Source organism: Geotrypetes seraphini, chromosome 1 (assembly GCF_902459505.1).
Source record: "Geotrypetes seraphini chromosome 1, aGeoSer1.1, whole genome shotgun sequence".
Lineage (NCBI taxonomy): Eukaryota > Metazoa > Chordata > Amphibia > Gymnophiona > Dermophiidae > Geotrypetes > Geotrypetes seraphini.
This window is the reverse complement of record NC_047084.1, coordinates 299,937,072-299,960,603: the sequence shown is the minus strand read 5'-3', so window position 1 is coordinate 299,960,603 and position 23,532 is coordinate 299,937,072. Positions and strand designations below refer to the sequence as shown.

Sequence of the window (23,532 nt, the reverse complement as noted above, 5' to 3'; positions counted from 1 at the left end):
TTCATTGCTTGGTGTGTTTGATCTGCTTCATTAAAACATAACATCCATTTTTTGAACTATGTTGGCAGCGATAGCTAATGGTTGGGTTTCACGTTGGGTTTCATTTTATTATTCTTTCCAAACCAATGCAATGTTTGGGTGCTGCTCTATTCTAATCATGCTTTCTGTTCCGCCTCTAAGTCAGAGGCAACTCATGCAACAGGGATATATACATATGGGCAGAAAGAGTCAACACAGATACAAACACACAACTCATAGAGGTGTTGGAAAGAATTCCCTGACCCATGCCTTCTCAATAGATACATGTTTCCTCATTTAACCCCTCTTTACCCCCTCAAAGACCTTGCTGCAGTCATCAGTGTGTTGGAGCGCTTCGCTAAGCTTCAGCTTAACAGTGTTCTAATGTATGCACCAAAATCATTTTTACTCCTGGTGCAGAGAACAAACGGCTTGCAGTGTTAAGTGTTATAGTCAGCACTTAATCAACCAGGCTTAAAAGGTAGTCATATCTTTATGCGCTGGTTAGGTCCTGAATAATCCACTTAACCAACTACAGTGTAGCTGGCCCTAGAAACCCGGAAACTCAATGCTGCAGCCCAGTCATAGGCCGACATTGACATTGACTTTCCGGCCTAATGCCTTGGTGGCAGTCATCAACATGTTGACTATTGGCCCAATATTTATAATTTACAAACACTAGAACTAGAATCGTTCCTTGTACCCTATCCCCTCACATATTTCTTGAATGCTGCCCATGGCTTTTAAGGATATACCCAAATTCTCAGAGATAGCTGGTATCTAGATATCGGTGCTGCATATCTGGGTATAGAGATACCTGGTGCATGAGCCGGGTATCAGCCATATTCAACACCAGCACCTGTGGATTGCATTTTTGCAGCCAAAGCAGAGATCCCGGCGAATCGGCCATGTTGGGGGCAGCTGACTGTTGAAGATCAGATGATTCAGCCACTGCCTGCCATCGAACAAGGACATGTTCTGTTTTTATTTTTCCTTACTGACTGAATCTTATTTTCTTTTTGGCTTATTTTGAGGTTTTTTTAACTTTTTGCTGATTTATGTCGAATCCTTGCTTAATTATTTTACCTGTTAATTTATCTTACCTCTCTCCCTTTTAGAAATTTTACTTTCTTAACCTTTTGGAACTTTATTTATCTCTCTTTCTTTCCCATACAGTCCGAACCATTACATTTTAGGTACGTTAGCTCAAATTGTGATCCGAGTTTGGGACAGTTAGAGAAATTCAATGTGCCTACTACTTTATATTAATTGCTCAATTATTTTATTGTTAAATATTTTCTTTTCTCTGTTGTACTTACATTTTTGGAACTGCATCGAACCGAAAGGCATTTTGCGGTATATAAACAAAGGCTTATGTAATAGCTTACGTCATTAAAAAGTGTGAGCTGCCTGAAAAACAGCACACAGTGCCAGAGTAATATGCAGCTATTTATTGCACTGGGAGTAAAACATTTCCCCTTTCTATTTGTGCTTGAATGGGGAATGGCTCAAGCACTTACAGGAAAGTGGATAACATAAACAAAACAAACCTGCCTTACTACCCACCTCTTGCATTCCTACCCTACAAAACTGTCCTGGTGGGCCAGTGGGACCAGGGTCTCGGATACTCCTAATGCTCCCTGACTCTACCTCTGGCTGGAGCCTGGGTTAGGGATGCCAGTGTGGACTGGACCTTCTGACCCATTATCTCTTTCTATAAAGTTGGGAAGCAGGGGTTTCGCTGGGCGCAGGCCTGACACTGATCTCATACTCACCAGTTCTAGCACCGGTAGGAGAAGTAGGAGAGTAGGAAGGGGAGAAGGAATTGGAACGTTGTTCTCTTTGCCTGAAGAAGTCTCGTGGATTTAGGGAACGCTGAGACACAAGTACCGCTGCTTCCTGGAAGCACAGGATAAAGCAACACCATTTAGCCGTGGAAAAAGCCCAACGAGAAAAGAATCTGAAGGGTGTGGAAAGAGGAATAGAAGGGCAGAAGGAAGAGAAAAAGAAAGAAGAGAAGAAAAAGACAAAGAAGAAAAAGAAAATGTTAAATGGTATAGTTTCTGTAGAGTTTCTTTCTTTAGTTAAATTTTTCTTGTGGCAATAAAATTAGGGTTACCAAACGTCCGCATTTCCCCAGACGGCTTTTCAAAACCCAGCACTAGGGGCTAGATTCACTAATCTGCCTCGATCCGATCCTATCCTATCTGATCCGACGCATTCACCAACAGCCTTTATGCAGATGAATGCAATCGGAGGCCCGCCCCACACTGACCAGACGAAACGCTGAAGAGCGATCCTAACACATGCGCAGACCATCTTTGTTGCCTGTAGATGGTCTGCGCATGTGCTTGCTTCCCGTGGCAAATTTTTAAAAAACTTTTTACTCCCGAGCCCGTGGTTTTAACCCACAGGTTTAAAGCGGGGCTGCACTGCGGCGTGTTCTGGAACAGAGAGCAGGACAGTCGGGGGAGGCAGAGAGCAGAGGCAAAGAGAAGGTTTATTTCAGGGCTGGCAGGACAGTCGGAAAGGACGTGAGCGACTGGTCCCCAGCAGTCGCTTCTCTTTGGATCGGCCAGCTCAATCGGTGTTCCCGATTTCATTTAGTGAATCGCATCCTTCCTACTTTGCATGCCATTTCCTCTCATTTGCATGCGTGGATGGGATGGGATCGGATGTTGATCAGCCACAAGGTTAGTGAATCAGGTCGGGGGAAAAATCGGGTCACTAAACGATCACAAACACGATCGGTGGGCTTAGTGAATCTAGCCCTTTGTCCGGGTTTTGAAAAGCTTCTCGACACAGTCGCGTCGGAAAGGGGCATCCGTGCATGTGTAGACGCAAGCGTGACATTATTGCATTGTGTCCGCACATGCGTGGATGCTGTCTGGGGGGTGGGGCTGGAACAGGGCGGGAAAGAGGCAGAACTGGGCGGACCTGGAGGCGTGGCCATGGGTCCTGATTTTCCCAAAGGAAAATCTGGTAGCCCTATACAAAACTGTGCATTGATTTTCCCAACCTTCAGAACTGTTCATTTCAAGAGAGTTTTAGAAAAATCCTTCTCTTAAAAAGCAGTCCAAGTATGGAATGTGCTTCCTGTTTCTGCTACAGAAGATGTCTTCTTATTTACTATTTTGCAGACATTTGAAAACTGTTTTGTTTCAAAAGCTTTTAGCTGAATCTTGATTTGGTATTTTAATTAATATTCTGTTGACAATTGCTATAAACTGCTTTGGGTCCAACTTCTTGAGAAAAGATGGTATAGAAATGTCAAGATTAGATAAGATTAAGGATTAGATATAATGAAACTGATGAGAGAAATCAAGAGGAATCTGTGATGAAAAGAAAATGGCAATAAAGAAGGAATGAATCGAGGAAGAAAAACCAGGAAGATTACTTCAGAAAAAGCAGAACTTTTTGTACATTAGGAGAAAACATACAAATATCCTCACACTTAGGTGAGGCTCATTCATGTCATAGGGCTCCTTTCACAAAGGTGCGTTAGGGCCTTTTTTGCGCGGAATAGCGCGCGCAAAAATGCCACATGCGCTAGCCGCTACCGCCTCCTTTTAAGCAGGTGGTAATTTTTCAGCTAGCGTGCACTATAGCGCACGCTAATCTTGTGTGCGTGCTAAAACCGCTAGCGCACCTTAGTAAAAGGAGCCCATAGTATGCGCCAAACTAATCTCAGTCCAATCAAAAACCAACCCACATGAAGAAATTGCTTCAGTTAGAAGCACAAATAAATCTATGGACCTGATATTCCGTGGGACTTATCCGGGTAGGAGTGGGTCTTATTAAAATAAGACCCGCTTACCAGGGCCATGCCTGCATTTTCAGTGGCATCATCTGACGGTGCCGGTGCAGAGCCAGGGAGGAGTTTCAGTTTATCCAGTTAGGCCCAGATTCTCTAACTGGTGCTGATTTTTTCAGCACCGGCAGATGCCCAAGCTCAGTGAAAAGCGCCGTTTAAACAATGCCTTTAACTGAGTTTGAAGGGATGAGGCAGGGACAGGGACAGGACTCATGGGAACTGGACGGGGATGGGGACGGGGACAAATCTGTCATCGTGTCATTGGTTTCCAGCGGTAAGGGCACGGTTTGTTTGTGCGCTGGTTCTCTGAGCACAGGGAGGGAATAGCAAATGACCTCTCATTTACATCCTTCTGACTACATTTAAATACAATTTGCGCTAATCTTTGGCACACACGTTGTTTCCTGCACAGCAGCCCTCTACACCTTCTGCACAGATTAATGCTGGCACTAGTCCAGCACTAATCAGCTCGAGCATCGGGGTGTGAGTGTGGGGAGGACGGGAGTGCCTCCCAGGGATACTCACGGCTGCCTTCTCAATGGATTCACTCCGTCTGAACTTGTCCCTCATTTCAGCTTCGTGTTCTCTCTGCTGCTGCTCCTGGCCCAAGGAATAATCGTTTTTTTTAAAATAAAGCAACATGTTGAAAAACCTCCACTCTTCAGAATATAGTGTTGCAGTCACTCATGACAAGTGGGGATGGAATAACGGCTGTAAAATCTAGGTGCTAGGCTATAACAGAACATTTGCGCACCTAATTCATTATAGAATTACCAGAGTAAGTCAGCAATTAGGTGCCTTAATTTAGACGGGTGTAAATGGGCACACCTAAATGCAGCAGTTATGCACCTGACAGGTTTCAACGAGGCACACACTTAATAGTCCGAACACCCATGACCTGCCCAGTTGAATTCACCCTTTGCAGTTACACACTAGAACTTTTAAGTGCCCAGATACAGAAAGGCACCTACTGTAACTGCTGTTTCACGCTATTTTGGTGTGTAACTTCTGATTCCTTCTTTCCTTCCATTGTGACCCCATCCCTCTAGCCCATTCCATTCTCTCTTCCCCCTCCATCCATCCGCACTCTGAGTCCTTTCTCACCCTCTGCCTTCTCCCGTTGCCCACCTCCAGCCCCTAGCCTCTCCTCCCAGCTACAGCGTCAGACACATCTCCAAGCCCCAACCCCCTTCTCTCGCTTGCCTCGTTGTCAATCCAGCCATTGAGTCAGCTCCCTGCCCTTAGCTCCCTTCCTCCAGGCCCAGCATTAGAGCCCTTCTCCTACACACTTTCTCCCATTCCCAGCCCTTGTTTTAGATCCAAGCCCCCTTCTCTCAGTTCTAACATCAAACCTTTCTCTCATCCCTAGTATGAGCCCCCTTCTGCCACCCCATCATCACCCTCTCTAAGTCATTCCCAGTTGGTGTTTATCACCAGACCTCTTTTGCTATTCTCAGTCTCTGTGTCAGCCCTTTCTCCCTTCTTCTACATTCATTTCCCAGTCAGACCTAAAACCCAGCATCAGCTCTAGAGCAACAGATTGTGGAACCCTGGCATAGAGTAACAATCTTATAACTCTCATTCTCCTCACCCATGCTGCAGCATTCCATCGCTCCACCCTCCCGGCATCTCTCCTTCCCTCTTCCTTCCTGCCCTCCCACCCCATGGCTATAGCATCTCACTCCCTCTCTTCTCTCCCACTGTCTAGGAACTCTCCTTTCCTCCCTTCTGCCCCCAAGACAAACATCTTTTCCTCTCTCTCTTCCTCCATCTGTGGTCCAGTAGAAAGATAGAGAGGGAACCAAAGTACAAGCCACACAACTGTCTAGTATCTCTCCTTTCCTCCCTTCTGCCCCCAAGACCAACATCTTTTCCTCTTTTTCTTCCTCCATCTGTGGTCCAGTAGAAAGATAGAGAGGGAACCAAAGTACAAGCCACATGAAGAGCAGGAATAAAGCACAAAGCGCCTTCAAGTATTGGGTGGTCCAGCATTTTTACCCTCTACTCTCCTACCCTTCCCTCCTATCTGCCTATGATCTGGAAACTCTCACTTTCTATCAATCCCCTACCTACCTCCCACCTTCCTTTCCAACCTATCTTTTCAGTTAGAGAATGCCAGAAGTGACAGCCTTCCCTCTGAAACGTCCTACCCAACTGGAAACAAAAGTTATGTCAGAGAGGGGATCAGAACACATCAAAGGGTAGGCCACTGGCAGCAGATGTGAAGCATCCGCTTTCGATCTCTAGAAATAAGGATAAGTTTAAAGATAGGTAAGGAGAGAGGAACTGAGAGAAAGGGAGAGTTATTGGATCTTGGACAATGGGAGAGTAAGGGGAGATAAAAGACCTTGGGTAGGGAGGGGACAGGCAGGCATACTCCTGAACTGCTGAATTCACGTCAAGAAAAGTCTATCAGCAGGTAGCCCCTACCATTGGGCAGCCCTGGCCTTTTTGCAAGGCTCGCTCTGTGGAAGCTCTGCCCCTGTAATCCACCCAAAACTGCAATGCCACCACACCTAGAACTAAGACTCCACCTCCTACCAACCCACAAAAAGATGCAGAGAGACTGCAAGCACACTGCAGCCTGTAACACCTCACAGCCCAAACAGAGCTGAACACACCTTGGATAGAGAAATGGACATCAAGCAAAATTAAAGCACACATTTTCATTCTTAGGAAAACAAATGGTTAATCATCAGTGCAGCTTGCTCTGGCAGAGAAAACAAAAAAAAACTCTGTGGAGTGACGATGTTCCTAAATGGACTTTATTTGAAAATGTCAAAGTTCCAAAGGTACACTGAAATCATCCACATTAAATAAATTCATCCACATAAAAATAGGTTATCCACATAAAAGCCTTAAAGGACCTAGTCTGCTAGAGATACAGGACCCAACACGGTTCGCGTTTCGACAAAAAGTCTTCTTCAGAGGTCCCTGGGGGTCCTATAAAGGTGAATACGTGGGAAACAATTGTATGGTATCTCACTTCCGGCTCACCACACAATTGTTTCCTACGTATTCACCTTTATAGGACCCCCAGGGACCCCTGAAGAAGACTTTTTGTCGAAACACGGACCGTGTTGGGTCCTGTATCCCTAGCGGACTAGGTCCTTTAAGGCTTTTATGTGGATAACCTATTTTTATGTAGATGAATTTATTTTATGTGGATGAATTTAGTGTACCTTTGGAACTTTGACACTTTCAAATAAAGTTCATTTAGGAACATCGTCACTTCACAGAGTTTTTTTGGTTTTCTCTGGATTTTCTTTACTGTGGATATTTTGGGGTCAATTCCTTTTGTTTTTTGCTTGCTCTGGCAGAGGCAGAAAAGTTCCATGCTCACCCATTTGGCCTTCTCTTTCTTCCTCTCTTCTGCCTCTAGTCTGGCCTGTGCCTTCCTGTAAGAAGAGAGAGAAGAAAGTTAGCCTTCCCTTCCTTTAAGAGAATTAAATCTGCTGGGAAGCTCAGTCAATCTTTTGTTTTCAAGTTTGTAGAGATCTGGAATGAACTTCCTGACTCCATTAGGCTTTAAGGCCAGCTGCAATTATTTCGTAAATTCCTGAAAACTTTGTTGTTCTTGCAATTTTTAAATGGTTTAACTACAGCCTCAACGAAATGATAATATTATAATTATTTTTCTTATGCACTTTAGTTTTTAATTAGTTCTTCCTTCTCCTATGTTTTCTGCTATGTACTCTAGTCTTAATTATATGTGAACCGAGTCGTGCTCCACTGGGAGATGACCCGGTATATAAACCAAAGATTAGATTAGATTAGAAGAATGTCATTCTGTTTCTTTATTCTGGCTATAATACTGTTGTAATGTTTTTACCCTCTTCTTCTTTTCAGAGTTCAACAGAAGTACAGCCTTCAAGTTTCAAGTTTTATTTTGATTTGATAAATCGCTTATTCAAATTACTAAGCGAGATACAGCAGGATAAAATAAACATACATTTCAACATACTTTTTAAAATTGACAGTTATTGCTCCTCTCTCTCCCCCTCTATATTTTTCTACTCTTGTGACCCTTGTCTTTTACAAGAGTGCTCCCTAGATCCTAGCCCAGGGGTAGGCAATTCCGGTCCTCGAGAGCTGGAGCCAGGTCAGGTTTTCAGGATATCCGCAATAAATATGCATGAGATAGAATTACATCTCAAGGAGGCAGTGCATGCAAATCCATCTCATACATATTCATTGTGGATATCCTGAAAACTTGACCTGGCTCTGGCTCTCGAGGACCAGAATTGCCTACCCCTGGGCTAGGAAGTAGTTAAGGACCAACTTGAGAACCAATATTTTATTGCACCCATTATTGTTCATATGTTGTCAAAATCACATTGGCATCCTTCAGACTCAGTCCCAACATGGCACAAGATACAAAGCCATTGCTCACGGAAAGGTCTAGAGCGCCTTTATTGCTACACATTGCTCAATGCTTCTGAGACAATAACACAATATCTCCAATAGGACTGCACACTGGTTCCATATTTCCAGCACATGTTCATCTAGCCCAGGTATTACCCCATTATAAGAACATAAGAATAGCCTTAATGGATCAGACCAGTGGTCCATCTAGCTCAGTATCCTGTCTTCACGGAAGCCAATCCAAGTCACAAATACCTGGCAAAAACCCAAATAGTAGCAGCATTCCATGCCACCGATCCAGGGCAACCAGTGACTTCTCCTATGTCTGTCTCAACAGCAGTTTATGGACTTTTTCTCCAGAAACTTGTCCAAATCTTTTTTAAAACCAGCTATATTTACCGCTCTTACCACATCCTCTGGCAACGCATTAACTATTCTCTGAGTGAAAAAATATTCCCCCTAGTCTTTGTAAATCCTGATGCAGTAAAAAATCGACCCACTTGTACATGTTCTACACCAGGGATCGTGGGATACTGAGGGAGGAGCTGGGATGTAACACAAGTATAGAAAGCTAACCAGGTAATAAGTATAGAAACCCAACAGGTCGTGCATGTGCAAGACCAGAGGGTTAGGACTACGATGGGAAGATAGGACTTCAATGAGAAATCAAGGTGGCAATGGAGCCCCTTCTGGTGATTCAGACAGGTCGTGACCTGTTTGGGCCGCCGCGGGAGCGGACTGCCGGGCAGGATGGACCTATGGTCTGATCCGGCGGAGGCACTGCTTATGTTCTTAGTGTTTCTCAACTCGGTCCTGGAGTACCCCCTTGCCAGTCAGGTTTTTGGGATATCCACATTGAATATGCAAATTTTTTTCATGCATATTCACTTTGGATATCCTGAAACCCTGACTGGCAAGGGGGTATTCCAGGACTGAGTTGAGAAACACTGTTCTACACCACTCAGGATTTTGTAAACTTCAGTCATATCTCCATTCAGCCATCTTTTTTCCAAGCTGAAAAGCCCCAACCTCCTTAGTCTTTCCTCATATGAGAGGAGTTCCACCCACTTTATCAACTTGATTGCTCTTCTATGAACCTTTTTTAGTTCTGATATATCTTTTTTAAGATAAGGTGACCAGAACTGAATGCAATACTCAAGGTGAGGTCACATCATTGACTGATACAGAGGAATTATAACATTCTTAGTCTTGTTTACTATCCCTTTTCTAATAATTCCTAGAATATTATTTGCTTTCTTGGCCACCACCGCACATTTGGCGGAAAGTTTCAGCATATTGTTCATGATGACACCCAGATCTTTTTCTTGAGCGCTGATCCTCAAGGTGGGACCCTAGCATCCGGTAACTATGATTTGGATTATTTTTCCCAATGTGCATCACTTTGCATTTCTCCACATTAAATTTCATCTGTCATTTGGATGCCCAGTCTTCCAGTTTCCTAAGGTCTTCCTGCAGATTTTCACTCTGCATGTGTTTTAACAACTTTGAACAGTTTAGTGTGATCTGCAAATTTAATCAACTCACTTGTAGTTCCAATTTCTAGATAATTTATAAATAGTGTATGTTAAATAGCACCGTTCCCAGTTCAGATCCCTGTGGCACAACATTATTTACTCTCCTCCATTGAGAAAAATGGCCATTTACTCTACCCTTTGTTTTATGTCCGATAACTAATTTGTAATCCACAATTGAACTTTGCCTCCTATCCCATGACTCTTTAATTTTCTCAGGAGCCTCTCATGAGGAACTTTATCAAAAGATTTCTGGAAATCTAGACAATCTACAACAATTGGCTCGCCTATATTCACATCTTCAAAGAAATCAAGCAAATTGGTGAGTTTATTCACATCTTCAAAGAAGTTAAGCAAATTTGTGAGACAAGACCTCCCTCGGCTGAACCCAAGCTGTCTCATTAAATCTTGTTTGTCTACAAGTTCCACAATTTTATTTTTATAATTGTTTCCACTATTTTGCCTGGCACTGAGGTCAGGCTTACTGATCTGTAATTACTCGGATCTCCCTGGAACCATTGTTAAAAATTGGCGTAACATATGCCACCCTCCAATCTTCAGGTACTACAGATGATTTTAGCGATAGGTTTAAGATCACTAACAACAGATCAGCAATTTCATGTTTGAGTTCTTTCAGTACCCTGGGATGTATACCATCTGGTTCAGGTCATTTATCACTCTTTAACTTGTCGATTTGGCTTAGTACGTCTTCCAGGTTCACTGAGATTTCTTTCAATTCCTCCGGTTCTGGTAATAATGGGTGTAGAGTTCAGATTTCTGCATTGCAGAATGGAACCAATAGGCATGAAAACCTCTCTCATATGAGGGGGTGCTGAAAAGTTCTCAGTCCAACTAACCAACTTCCTAAATTCTGAGCATTATTTTGCCACTGTAACTGAAGAGAGTGTTATCTTACATATATTAAAGCCACACAATTGCAGGACCTGCAGGGCAAGGGAGAAGCACTGTGGATCAATTTGGAACGAGGGACTGGTAAATATATTTACATTGGTGTGATATATAGGCCTCCTTCACAGACGGAAGAAGTGAACAGAGATTTAATAGTAGGCATTCAGAATATATCTATAAAAGGGGAAGTTTACTAATAGGTGATTTTAACATGCCGGGTGTTGATTGGGGTATCCCTATTGCAGGGTCTTCTAGAAGTAGGAAGATCCTGGATTCTCTACAAGGAGAACTGTTTCAGCAATTGGTAATTGAACCCATGTGGGATAGGGTCATACTGAACTTAGTGCATACAAACAGAGAAAGTGTTTCTGATTTTACTGTGGGCGATCCTCTGGCATCCAGTGATCACTGCATGATACGGTTTAATATTAAGACAGGTATAGAGAAGGCTTACTCATAAATAAAGGTTCCAGACTTTTAAAAAAATGAACTTTATTCTGATGGGGGATTACGTCAAGGACTTGTTTGGATGGGAACATCTGGAAGGAGTAGAAATGCAGTGGAAAAAACAGAAAGGAGTTATTGTAAGGCCGACAGACCTTTTTGTGAGGCAAATAAGTAAAAGTATGAGGAAAAAGGCCAATTTGGTTCTCAAAAGTAGTAACTGAGAAGGTAAGGAATAAGAGGTTAGCTTTCATAAAGTACAAAAGATCGCAGAAAGAAGACAGGCAAAAATATCTAAAAAAGTTAAGAGAGGCTGGTCGAGTAGTCAGGAAAGCAAAGATACAAATGGAAGAAAAAATAGCTGACATTGTAAAACTGGGAGACAAGACATTTTTTAGGAAGAAGTGCAAAACTGGCACTGTGAGACTCAATAGTGAAGGGGAGGAATATGTAGAAGCTGAAAAAGAAAAGGCTGAATTGCTTAACAAATAATTTCTGTTCTGTGTTCATGGCTCAAGATCTGGGAGCGGGACCACAGAAGACAGTCTGTCACTTTGGGCCCCATACCGAGGGCACTCAGTTTATTTATTGGATGTCTATGTGGAACCATGTGAAAGGCTTTTCTAAAATCTAAATATACCACATCTAGTGTTCTTCCTTTGAGTGGTTTTGTCCTGAGAAGCTGGCGGGTAAATACTAGAGGGGAACTGAAAGTGCAGCTGACCCTGAATGGAACCTTACTACATGGTACACATACATTTTGCTAATTTCTCTGTTTTATTTTTAAATATACAGATAGAATTAAACCAAAATTCTAACTGACTGACCTGATACTATTCATACAATATCAAATCTGTAGAATATGGGACTGAATTTGGGATGGCATGAGGGCAGGCTTTAAAATTATCTGAATAGCAGAAATATTCAGCTGCTATCTGGATCACATATATGTTCTATTTAGGTCTGCTTAACCTCAACTAAACAGATAGGGGGGCAATTCAATATAATGGATAAGGGGTATTATGCAGTAGTACATCTTTTTATCTGGGGAAGCCAAACAAACCGAACCCTGCCTCTAGTGGTGCTGTGCGGTGGGAGGTGCCTAGGGCGGTGAAGCCCTCCGCCCTCTTATCCACCCCTTGCTCTTTTCCCCCCCACCCCCCCACCCCTCCAGTGCGCACGCCCCTTCCCTAGCGCAAGCGGCATTTCTAACCTGCTGCCTGTGGTGTCCTTAGCTCTCCCTCTGATGTCACTTCCTGGAGGGGAAGTGAAGGCAGGCACAGCGGGGGAGGCTTGGGAAGGAGCGGGACGGAGATGAGGACAGGTGCCAGCGACCCCACCCACTGTCTGTCTCTGCCCCCCATCTCCCTGGCTGCTGATGCTGTATGGGGAAAAATATTAGTAACCATTGTCTCTGTGGCCATCCCCATTCCATGGCCTATAGTTTGCTTAATTTTCCACCTTTTGTTCCACCCCTGGAAGTGCATTTGCAATTTATTTATTCATTCAGTTTTCTATATTGTTCTCCCAGGAGACCTCAAAACAGTTATATGAGTTTATTCAGATACTCAAACATTTTTCCCTGTCTGTCCCGGCAGGCTCACAATCTATCTGTGGCAATGGGGGGATTAAGTGACTTGCCCAGGGTCACAAGGAGCAGCGCAGATTTGAACCTACAACCTCAGGGTACTAAGGCTGTAGCTTTAACCACTGCACCACACTCTCCCTGCAATATGCAGATAACATTATGCACCCACATTTACCTGCAGAGAGGGCAATTACTAAACAGTGGAAATGCCAGAGTCTTGTTATCGGTACCGCTGAATGCATGTATGTAATTAAAAAATGAATGGTATAAAATGAAGAACTAAGCCCAGCATTGAGCAGACTTGCACTGTCAGGGTCCCCGTATATGGCAATTCAGTTCAGGATGGGCTGGGGAGGGCTTCGATGGAAACACCAGTAATTTGGAACATGAAGATGGGCTGAGCAGACTTTTACGGTTTGTATCCTACAAATGGCAAAATGCTTTGGATAGGCTGGAGTAAGCTTCAATGGCAACTCTAGTAGTTGGAAACTAAGGGCAGTACCAGGTGGACTTCTATGATCTATGGCCCAGAAATATCAAAGAAAAAAGTCAATTTAATTTAATCATGAATTTATAACGGTTGTACCTATTGGACAGACTGGATGGACCGTTCAGGTCTTTATCTGCTGTCATTTACTATGTTACATTCCACCCTTCTTCTTTACCTCTGCTCGTCAATCATGTTTTCCTTCTCCTTGATCCTTCTCTCCCTCTCTTCGGCCTCCCTCTTTTCCTGCTCAATCCTCTCCCGCTCCCAGCGCTTTCTCTCCTCTTGTCGCCGCCGGCGTTCTTCCTCCTTCCGTTGATCCTCTTCTCGCTGAGAATAATGATACACACAAGATCAAGAAAGAGACAAAGGACAGAAAGAAAACAAAACAAAACCCAGAACCCCTACACAGACACCCCTACAGAAACACTAGGACTGTGTTATAATGGAAGAAAGGAATGCAGAGGCATTGGGCATTCTGTCTTATTTTTCTTTGGGTCTTATGCATCCAAATTAATAATTGCTATTTATTACAATTTTGCTCCCTGTAAAGGAGCCGATGGCTGAAAATGCATTTTTATTATTTATTTTTTTTCAAAACTGGTTTGAAAAAGATTCTAAATTCCTTAAGTAAGAAAGTGAAGTAGAGTAGAGAAGGAGAAGAGCGTGAAAGTTAAGAGAGTGCAATGTGAGATAAGAAAAGAATTAATATACAGGGTGCCCACAAAAACACTCCTTGATTTTAAATAGTTACAAAATCAAAACTTCTTGGAATATGTTTATAAATAAGATGACAGCAAATACAAGTCCCAAAAAGCACGGTTAGCAAGATCTTACACAATCGCTTGCACCCCTAAAAGCTGCAATCACTTTCACCCCTATAAGCTGCAATTGGTACAGAAGTTACAACCTTCAGACAATGCAACGTGACAAAATGACCAAGTGTTCCTCAAGTGGCCCCCGAGATCACCGGACATTACTGTTTGTGACTTTTTCCTTTGGGGGTACGTGAGTATACGTACCTTCACTAAGAACATAAGATTTTACCGCTGCTGGGTCAGACCAGTGGTCCATCATGCCCAGCAATCCGCTCAAGCGGAAGCCCTTAGGTCAAAGACCAGTGCCCTATTTGAGTCTAGAACATACCTGCATATGTTCTGTTCCAGTAGGAACTTATCCAACCTTTTCTTGAATCCCTGAAGGGTGCTTTCCCCTATAACAGCCTCTGGAAGAGTGTTCCAGATTTCTACCAATCTCTGGGTGAAGAAGAACTTCCTTAAGTTTGTACAGAATCTTTTCCCTTCTAACTTTAGCGAGTGCCCTCTCGTTCTCTTCGCCTTGGAGAGGGTGAACAATCTCTCTTTCTCTACTAAGTCAATTCCCTTCTGTATCTTGAATGTTTCAGTCATGTCCCCTCTCAGTCTTCTCTTCTCAAGGGAGAAGAGGCCCAGTTTCTCTAGCCTCTCATTGAACAGCAATTCCCCCAGTCCCTTAACCATTTTTGTCGCTCTTCTCTGGACCCTTTCAAGTAGTACTATGTCCTTTCATGTATGGTGATCAGTGTTGGACGCAGAATTCCAGGTGGGGGCGTACCATGATAACCTTTTCAGATCTATTCATGACCCCTTTCTTAATCATTCCTAGCATTCTGTTTGCCCTTTTCACCGCCGCCACGGTGGACGGTGGACAGTGGATGGTTTCATTGACTCGTCTACAAGTACTCCCAAGTCTCTTTCCTGGGGGCTCTCTCCGAGTATAGCACTGGACATCCTGTATTCGTGCATATGATTTTTGTTACCGACAAGCATCACCTTGCACTTATCCACGTTGAACCTCATTTGCCATTTCACGGTCCATTCCTCAAGTGTGTTTATATCTCATTGTAGGTCTTTGCAATCCTTCTGTGTCTTCACTATTCTGAATAACTTTGTATCATCCGCAAATTTAATCACCTCACTCATCGTTTATAAATATGTTGAAGAGCACAGGCCCGAGCACCGAACTCTGCGGCACTCCACTTGTGACGCTTTTCCACTACCCGCAACTATGGATGATCTGCAGGAACACATCACTGAAGCTATAAACGCGATCACACCGGATATGCTTCAGAGAGTCTGGAATGAGCTCAATTATCACATCGATGTTTGCCGAGTAACAGATGGGGGCACACATCATGTGTATGTAATCAACAGATACCATATCTGTTTATGAGTTGATGAAATTGTAGCCTCAAAGGTGAAAGAATATTCCAATAAATTTTGGTTTTGTAACCATTTAAAATCAAGGAGTGTTTTTTGGGGCACCCTGTACAGTAAAATAGAAAAAGGAGCACAGATAGCGTAAAACATACTTTCCCATTTTTTTTTCCCTAAATAGTAAGGGCTTTGTATCCCCATTGTGCAGGCATAAAAGTATGCAAGAAAAAGCAAGGAGAGGGAGGCAAAGAGATTTCAAAATACATTCAGTGGCCTACCCCAGCCACTTTCCTTTTCCCCATTGCAAGGTGGCAATATAGAAAAGACTTTTTCTGTGGCTGTAGATGTGTTTACATATAGAAATTCCTTTGAATACTGTCCCCACTTTTATTTCAGTAGGTAGAAACAGTGGTATAGTAAGGGTGACACCCCTCCCCCGCTCTCTTTCTTCCCCCCCCTGCTGTGCACACGCCCCCTTCCCTTTCCCCATACCTTATTAACATTTACAGCATGAGCAGCATGCCCACGTTGGTGTTGGCTTACCCTTTGACATTACTTCCTAGCCGTGGGTCCCGGAAGTGATGTCAGAGATTTTGTTTGTTTTTTAAAAAAATAATTTTTATTGAAATTTTCTTTGAATTACATACAAAACACAACAATAAAACAGTCAAACAATAGCAGAACCAGTAAGGTCATCCTTGTTAATCCTTCACAAAAACCTAAAAGATCCAAGCCCCTCATCAAAAGACCCTCCCCTCCCTAACCCCCACCCCAGCACTCCAGTGTCAAAAGTTCAGAAGAGAACTTCTATTTCTACGGTACAATAACTTAAGTGTTTTAATTGGTTTTAAGTGTTGCAATTGGTTGTGCCATTAAAGAAATAAAAAATGAATTAAAAAAAAAATTATGCACCGCTAGGCAGAAGAGTGTATGGTGCGGTGGTTGTGGGTTCAAACCCCGCAATGATCCTTGTGACCCTGGGCAAGTCACTCAGTCCTCCATAGACCCAGGTACATTAGATAGATTGTGAGCCCACTGGGATAGATAGGGAAAATGCTTGAGTACCTGATTGTAAAACCGCTTAGATAACCTTGATAGGCTGTATATAAAAACTTAATAAACTTAAAAACCTAATAAACTTGAAACTACAGGACTGGCAACTGGGTCCATGGTGTCTAGTGGCACCTAGTGATGCCGAAGCCTAGAAGTGGGCATGTTTAGGGGGAAGTGCCAGATTTTGACATCACTAGGCATGCTAGCTGTGATTCTACAAGGACCCTAGGTGCCAGAAATGTAGGCCTGTAAAATCCTAGCCTATATTTATTTATTTGATTCGATTTCTATCCTGTCCTCCTGGGAGCTCAGATCGGGTTACAAGCCAACATTCACAGAGTTACATTGGACAGAACAGTTGGCGATACAATACAATACTACCCCAAGAGAAGATGTCAAATTACTGTACATCTACTGAAAGAGGAAAGAGGTCCTGAAAACCTAAGCCAATGCAGCTAGAGAAGATACCCACGTGCATACATATACTGAAAGAGGGGGAGGGTCTTTGGCTACTTAAGCCACTGCACCTATAGAATACAAAGGAGTAGCGTGCACCTAACAGAGCCTATAAAGCACTTGAATCCACAATAGGAGAGAGCTGAAACGGGAAACCAGCTTTTCACCACAACTCCTACAGAAGGAAATGGGGAAAGAGTACTAAGATCAAGCCTGCCTAACAAGAGGGGACCAATTGAGGGTCCTAGGAGGAGAAAGAACAGGATGAAGACCCCCAGTAGCAAAGTATCCTTCTGCGAAGAGACCATCTACAAAGACTTTGTACATGTGGGCTCAGAGAGCTCTAATACCAGAGAAAGGATTTCCAGAGTGGCTCTCCCCTGAAGGAGGGTCCAGAGGGAGTAGTAAAGCTGGGAAACGACTTTAACTAAGTACCTCTGCCAAGGGAAGGCAGAGTAATCATGAGAAACCACAGTAAAGACTACGTCTGAAAAAATCATCTAAACTGTGTGTGCTAAAGCACAAATTCTATAATGACAATAGTAAGTGTATTTGTCATTCTAGAATACTAGCCTAAGACTGCATTTATATACGTAGTAGGTACATAAATGCAGACTTGGGCTAATATTCTAGAATGGCAAATACCTTTAGGCATGAGCGCTTATGCTAGGACCAAGTCCCTCCTCGAGGGCCGTAATCCAGTCGGGTTTTCAGGATTTCCCCAATGAATATGCATTGAAAGCAGTGCATGCACATAGATCTCATGCATATTCATTGGGGAAATCCTGAAAACCCGACTGGATTCCGGCCCTCGAGGACCGACTTTGACACCTGTGTGCTAGGTCAATGGCAGGCATAAATGCTTGCACCTGAACGTGGCAGTTATGGGTCCGACAGTATTTTAAAAGATTAGCTTGAAAGTGTTTCGCACGTCCGTGCCCTTCCCATGTCTGTGCTCCTCTCACAATTATCTGCTATAGAATTTAGGCATTAATATTACAGAACAGCTCCTAAGTGCATTTACACGCATAACTTACGAGATCTGCCTACTAAGGGCTCCTTTTTACTAAGGTGTGCTAGCGTTTTTAGCGCACACAGGAAATTACCGCGCGCTACACCGCGCGCTACACAGCTAGAACTAACGCCAGCTGGCGTTAAGGTCTAGCGCGGGGGGCAATGTAGCGCGCGCTATTCCGCGCGTTAAAGCCCTAACGCAGCTTAGTAAAAGGAGCCCTAAGTCTTAAATCGATACTTTATAAAACTCCTGCCTTTATTGATCGAGTCTTAATACCCTATGCTCCCACCCGGTCACTTAGATCTAACAACCAACAATCTGCTGGTCGTCTGCTCTCTTAAATCTATTAACACTTGGAGGCATTATATTTTTTCAGGCGTCGCTCCGCAACTGTGTAATTCCCTCCCAATACACATAAGGGAAGAACGTCTTATTGATAGGTTTAAAAGCAAGTTAAAATGCTTTCTTTTTAAAGATGCTTTTGAGTGCTAGTTTTCTTAGAATCATATCACACTTTTAACTCCAGCTAGATTTTTTGTTGATGTTGTTTCCTACCCTATTGTTTTATCCATATTCGTCTCATCTACTATCATATATTGTATTTCTTCCCCCACTTCCCTTTCGGGTCTGTTTATGTTTAATAATTGGTCAATGTTATCGACGCTGTCTCCCTGTATTTGTTGATGTATTATTTTTTTTAGACTTGTTCATCGCTTTGCATTAAGATTATGCGATTCATCAAATTTCAATAAAACTTGAAACTACAAATAGGGTCAATTAGCCCCAATTAACTCCAGTTATGGTCCATTATCAACCGTTAGTGTCCATTAGCACCTAATTTAACAAGTAATTTATGCACGTGATTGCCAGTATTATATATCCTGGCCATGTGCATTTTCATACAGTGTGAAAATATGCATGCAAGATTACAGAATTAAGGGATGATGGTTTAACTATCTTGTTAAGCTCCTGACTGTATTTAATTGATACAGAAAAGTTGTCCCATGTTTGCTCCCTCATCCAAGTTTAAGCAAACCCTATGGTTCATAACTGCAATTTCTGGCCTGGACTGGCTTATTGGATGAAAGTAGAGTGCTGAGTGAGTAGATTACCATGGCCATTGGCCTTCCAGATCTTGCCGGTCCTGGCTCTGACTGTCCAAAAAGCTATCTAAGTGCCTTGTATAAAATAAGCTCCTACAGTGAACCCCAGAAAAGCACAAAAACTGCAGTTGTTTCTGGTTATGGTTAGGGTCACTAAATTGAAGAGAAAATCATTTTGGTTATTAACATCTAGGACATTTGCAGCGGGAGCCATGTTCTATCTAAAGTTTCCATGCAAACATCTGCTTTGATTTCAGAAAAATAATTATTTTTTATAAAACCTTCGCAATTAGAAACAGGTTTGTTTGATAAGGAAGTTTGATTGGGTTGATTAGTTTGGAGATAAATATATTTATGGCTTGTTTTGTGTATGGGAGGGGGGGGATTTCGCCGCTTAGAACATTTCTCACAGTTCTTCTCTCTGTGGGTACAAAATGCGAGTTCCTGGCACACAACTTATAACCTCATACGTTCACTGCCACCCCTGCACTATCCTATCTTTAATACTGTAGTTCTCCCCTTTTTCCCTTCTGTTATCTTCTGTGATTTTTTTTTTTACCCTTCATACTATTCTTTTTAGTCTATAAGCTGTCTAGATATCTTGTCTGATGGATGAGGTAGTAAATCATTAATAAACTTGAAAAAAAATATTTATGCCCTGAGCAGCTTCCTCTTACCAGCTCTCATATTTAATAAACATACTACAATCAGAAAGGAGGCCAGTGAATAACAATACCTCTGGAACTGCCTCATGATGGGTAATCTGCCCGGCAGCCAGACTAAAACAATTTTTAAATACATGGTTGTTATATATTTATAATGAATTTTGTTTCTTAACTATGAGCACAATTTTCATAGCATGTTTTTGTTCTTCTTAGGCACTGCAAATAAAATCAATATAAAAAGCTTATCCTTCCAGCTTCCTGATGCAGCTTAGCAAAACACAGACTGTGTTGGAGCCATGAAATGACCTTTTCAGATAAGTGGTCTACTGTTAAACAACTTTTGTAGAGCCATAACATCTGCCACTCCAGTAGAAGCAAGTATCCTTGCTCCATGCAATGTGTTATGATTAAAATTCAAGCACCTTTCTAGCGACGTTGTACCACTGTTGAAGAGCTTGCTGAAAAGCTTATGAGCACCTTGAAATATCTAAAAGCTTTTAAATGTTACATGATGCTATTATTTGAGAAACTTGCCCAGTATTGGTGAGAGGGGGGTCTTTTGTGTTTTGTTCTATCATGATAAGGAAAGGCAGTAATGAGGAAATGAGAGTAATAAGGAACAAGCCTTCAACCTCAACAGCATTATTGGCTTTCAGACATTGTAAGCCACTTTGCATTCCTTATTGGCCTGTCAATCTTAGTGAAAATGGAATTCATTCTAGACAATGGTTCCTCTCCATATCCTATCCAAATATCAAGGTAACTGCATATGTCAATTTTTGACTCATTCCAAAAGGTTTTAGAAAGCCGAAGGTACAAAGAGTGATTTAAGGTTGCCTGTGTATCATGAAAAAATATTGGACTAGATAATCCTTTCTACTTAAAGAATGGACTCAGTGGACTTTGTTCATTCTAACCATCTATATAAGCACGAGTTTGCTTCAGCGAGAGCTGGGAGGTTCCTTTCATAGACTTCATCACTTCATGAGAATTAATTCTTCATTTGGGTTGATTACCTGATTTACCACCAGGCATTGTTTTAGAATTAAAGTAATTCTATTTCTGGAGGAATGGGAAAAATGTGATGCTATGGCTCTGAGCGAAGAAAAGCTTTTTACTGTTGTTTAAAGGACACAGAATCCTTTCTTCTAGGACTACAGAGCTAATGAACAAGTACTGACATCTCCCATGCAGTCTCCCACATGCCAATATGCTCAGGTTCCCGTACTTGGGCAAAAATGAATGGAAAACGGGATGAATAAGAATCTTAAAATACAAGAGTAGAAACTTTTCAGATAAAGTGTCAGGTAGAAAGAAAACAATCCCTGATACAAGCATGATATTCTAAGGGCTCCTTTTACTAAGGTGCGCTAGCGTTTTTAGCGCACGCAGCAGATTAGCATGTGCTAACCCCGCGCTATGCGTCTAGAACTAATGCCAGCTCAATGCTGGCGTTAGCGTCTAGCACGTGCGGCATTGTAGCGCGTGCTATTCTGCGCGTTAAAACCCTAACCCAGCTTAGTATAAGGAGCCCTAAGTCTATGACATTGGCCTTCAGTCCGTCACTGAATGCAAGTTCCAATATATTTTAACTCCCTTTCTTCCTTCACAGCTCTACGAGATGGTGCATTTTCACTGAGGTTCAGAAAAAATCCACAAGAGGGCAGTATGTTACAGACTTGCTCACTGCTCTCTGCAGTTAGCTTATGCCTGAGCTGAGAAAATGAGTTTTCTAACAGAGATGATGCACTTTTTTTTAAATTGGGTTTCTAGACGTACATGCAAATAAATCATGTATGATAACAATATGGAAGACAGTAAGTAAATAACAAACCACCATACGCAGCTATTTGTAGATGCCTTCTTTTAGTTATTTTTTATAAAGTTGATGAACTATTATCCATGATCTTTTTTTATCCACATTATGGTATTTCCTTGACGATTGTTTTTACGTTTATTTTACTATGGGCTCCTTTTATCAAGGTGCGGTAGGGGTTTAACGCATGGAATACCGCGCGTTAAACCGCCTGCCGCGCTAGTTGCTAACGCCTCCATTGACGAGGCGTTAGTTTTTTGGCTTGCCGCAGGGCTTAGCGCGTGATGAAATGTCCAACATAGAAACATAGAAAGATGACGGCAGAAAAGGGCTATAGCCCATCAAGTCTGCCCACTCTACTGACCCACCCCATTAAGTCTGAGTACTAATGACCTAGTTCCTTAACTCGACCCTCGTAAGGATCCTACTAGGGCATCCCATTTATTCTTAAAGTCAATAACGCTGGTGGCCTTGATCACCTGCTCTGGAAGCTTGTTCCAGTGATCTACAACCCTTTCTGTGAAGAAATACTTCCTTATGTCACTATCGAATTTCCCTCCTCTGAGTTTGAATGGATGCCCCCTTGTGACCGAGGGTCCCCTGAGAAAGAAGATGTCTTCTTCCACCTCGACACGTCCCGTGATGTATTTAAATGTCTCAATCATGTCCCCCCTCTCCCTGCGCTCCTCTAGAGTGTAGAGCTGCAATTTGTTTAGTCTTTCTTCGTACGAGAGACCCTTGAGCCCCGAGATCATCCTAGTGGCCATCCGCTGAACCGACTCAACTCTAAGCACGTCTTTACGGTAATGTGGCCTCCAGAATTGCACACAGTACTCCAGATGAGGTCTCACCATGGTTCTGTACAGTGGCATTATGACTTCAGATTTGCGGCTAACGAAGCTTCTATTGATACATCCCATAAGTTGCCTTGCTTTGGATGAGGCCTTCTCTACTTGTTTGGCGGCCTTCATGTCTGCACTGATGATTACTCCCAAGTCTCTTTCTTCTGAAGTCCTAGCTAGTGTTTCTCCATTTAAGGTGTAAGGTTTGCATGGATTTCTGCTACCGAGATGCATAACCTTACATTTCTTAGCGTTGAAGCCCAGCTGCCATGTCGAGGACCAGTTTTCCAACGTAAGCAGATCCTGCGTCATACTATCCTGCAGATTGCTTTCACTTACTATATTACATAGTTTGGCGTCATCAGCGAATAGAGTTACTTTACCCTGAAGCCCTTGGGTCAAGTCTCTTATGAATATGTTAAAAAGGAGTGGACCCAGGACCGAGCCTTGTGGCACTCCGCTGGTCACCTCCGATGTCTCAGAGAGGGTGCCGTTGACCACCACCCTCTGACGTCTTCCACTCAGCCAATCTTTGACCCATGCAATTAGTGTCTCACCTAACCCCATAGATTTCATCTTGTTTAATAGTCTACGCGCTAACCCCATAGTGTACCTTGATAAAAGGAGCCCTATATGTTTATTCGACTATGTATTTGTTTTTATTATGTGTTCATTTTAAATATTGTGCATGTAAATTATGTAAACCATTTAGTTTTAAATGGTATTTAAATTTTTTAAATAAAAATAAATAAATAAATACTTGAAGAACAAACCCACATCAAGAGAGCAATGAGAAAAGAATAAAAGTGAAAAAAATGAAAAAATGAAAAAAAAAAAATACTAGTGGCACACAAAACAAGCCATAAATATATTTATCTTCAAACAAGGGCACTAATCAACCCAATCAAACTTCCTTATCAAACAAACCTGTTTCTAATTGCGAAGGGTTTATAAAAAAATAATTATTTTTCTGAAATCAAAGCAGATGTTTGTACGGAAACTTTAAATAGAACATGGCTCCCGGTGCAAAAGTCCTAGATGTTAATAACCAAAATGATTTTCTCTTCAATTTAGTGACCCTAACCATAACCAGAAACAACTGCAGTTTTTGACCACAAAAAAAAAAGAGGCTTTAAGACAGTCACTTTAATCGATGAAAATAAATATGGCTCGTGACTTCATCCAGAGATGTTTCAAGAAATTTAGGGCTCTGTGACTATGCAGTCTTAG

At 42.4% G+C, this 23,532-nt stretch overlaps 1 protein-coding gene across 4 annotated transcripts in view; it reads right to left on the bottom strand.

Moving 5' to 3' along the window:
• The window catches only part of LOC117364847 (drebrin-like), a 239,838-nt gene that overhangs the window by 17,733 nt on the left and 198,573 nt on the right, over positions 1-23,532 (bottom strand). For all 4 annotated transcript variants that reach the window (XM_033954529.1, XM_033954559.1, XM_033954550.1 and 1 more), the window contains 4 exons: positions 13,336-13,487; positions 7,176-7,230; positions 4,358-4,432; positions 1,794-1,917 (listed from right to left, as the gene is read on the bottom strand). In XM_033954529.1, coding sequence (XP_033810420.1) covers positions 1,794-1,917; positions 4,358-4,432; positions 7,176-7,230; positions 13,336-13,487 — 406 coding nt within the window. The remainder of the gene's footprint in view (positions 1-1,793; positions 1,918-4,357; positions 4,433-7,175; positions 7,231-13,335; positions 13,488-23,532) is intronic.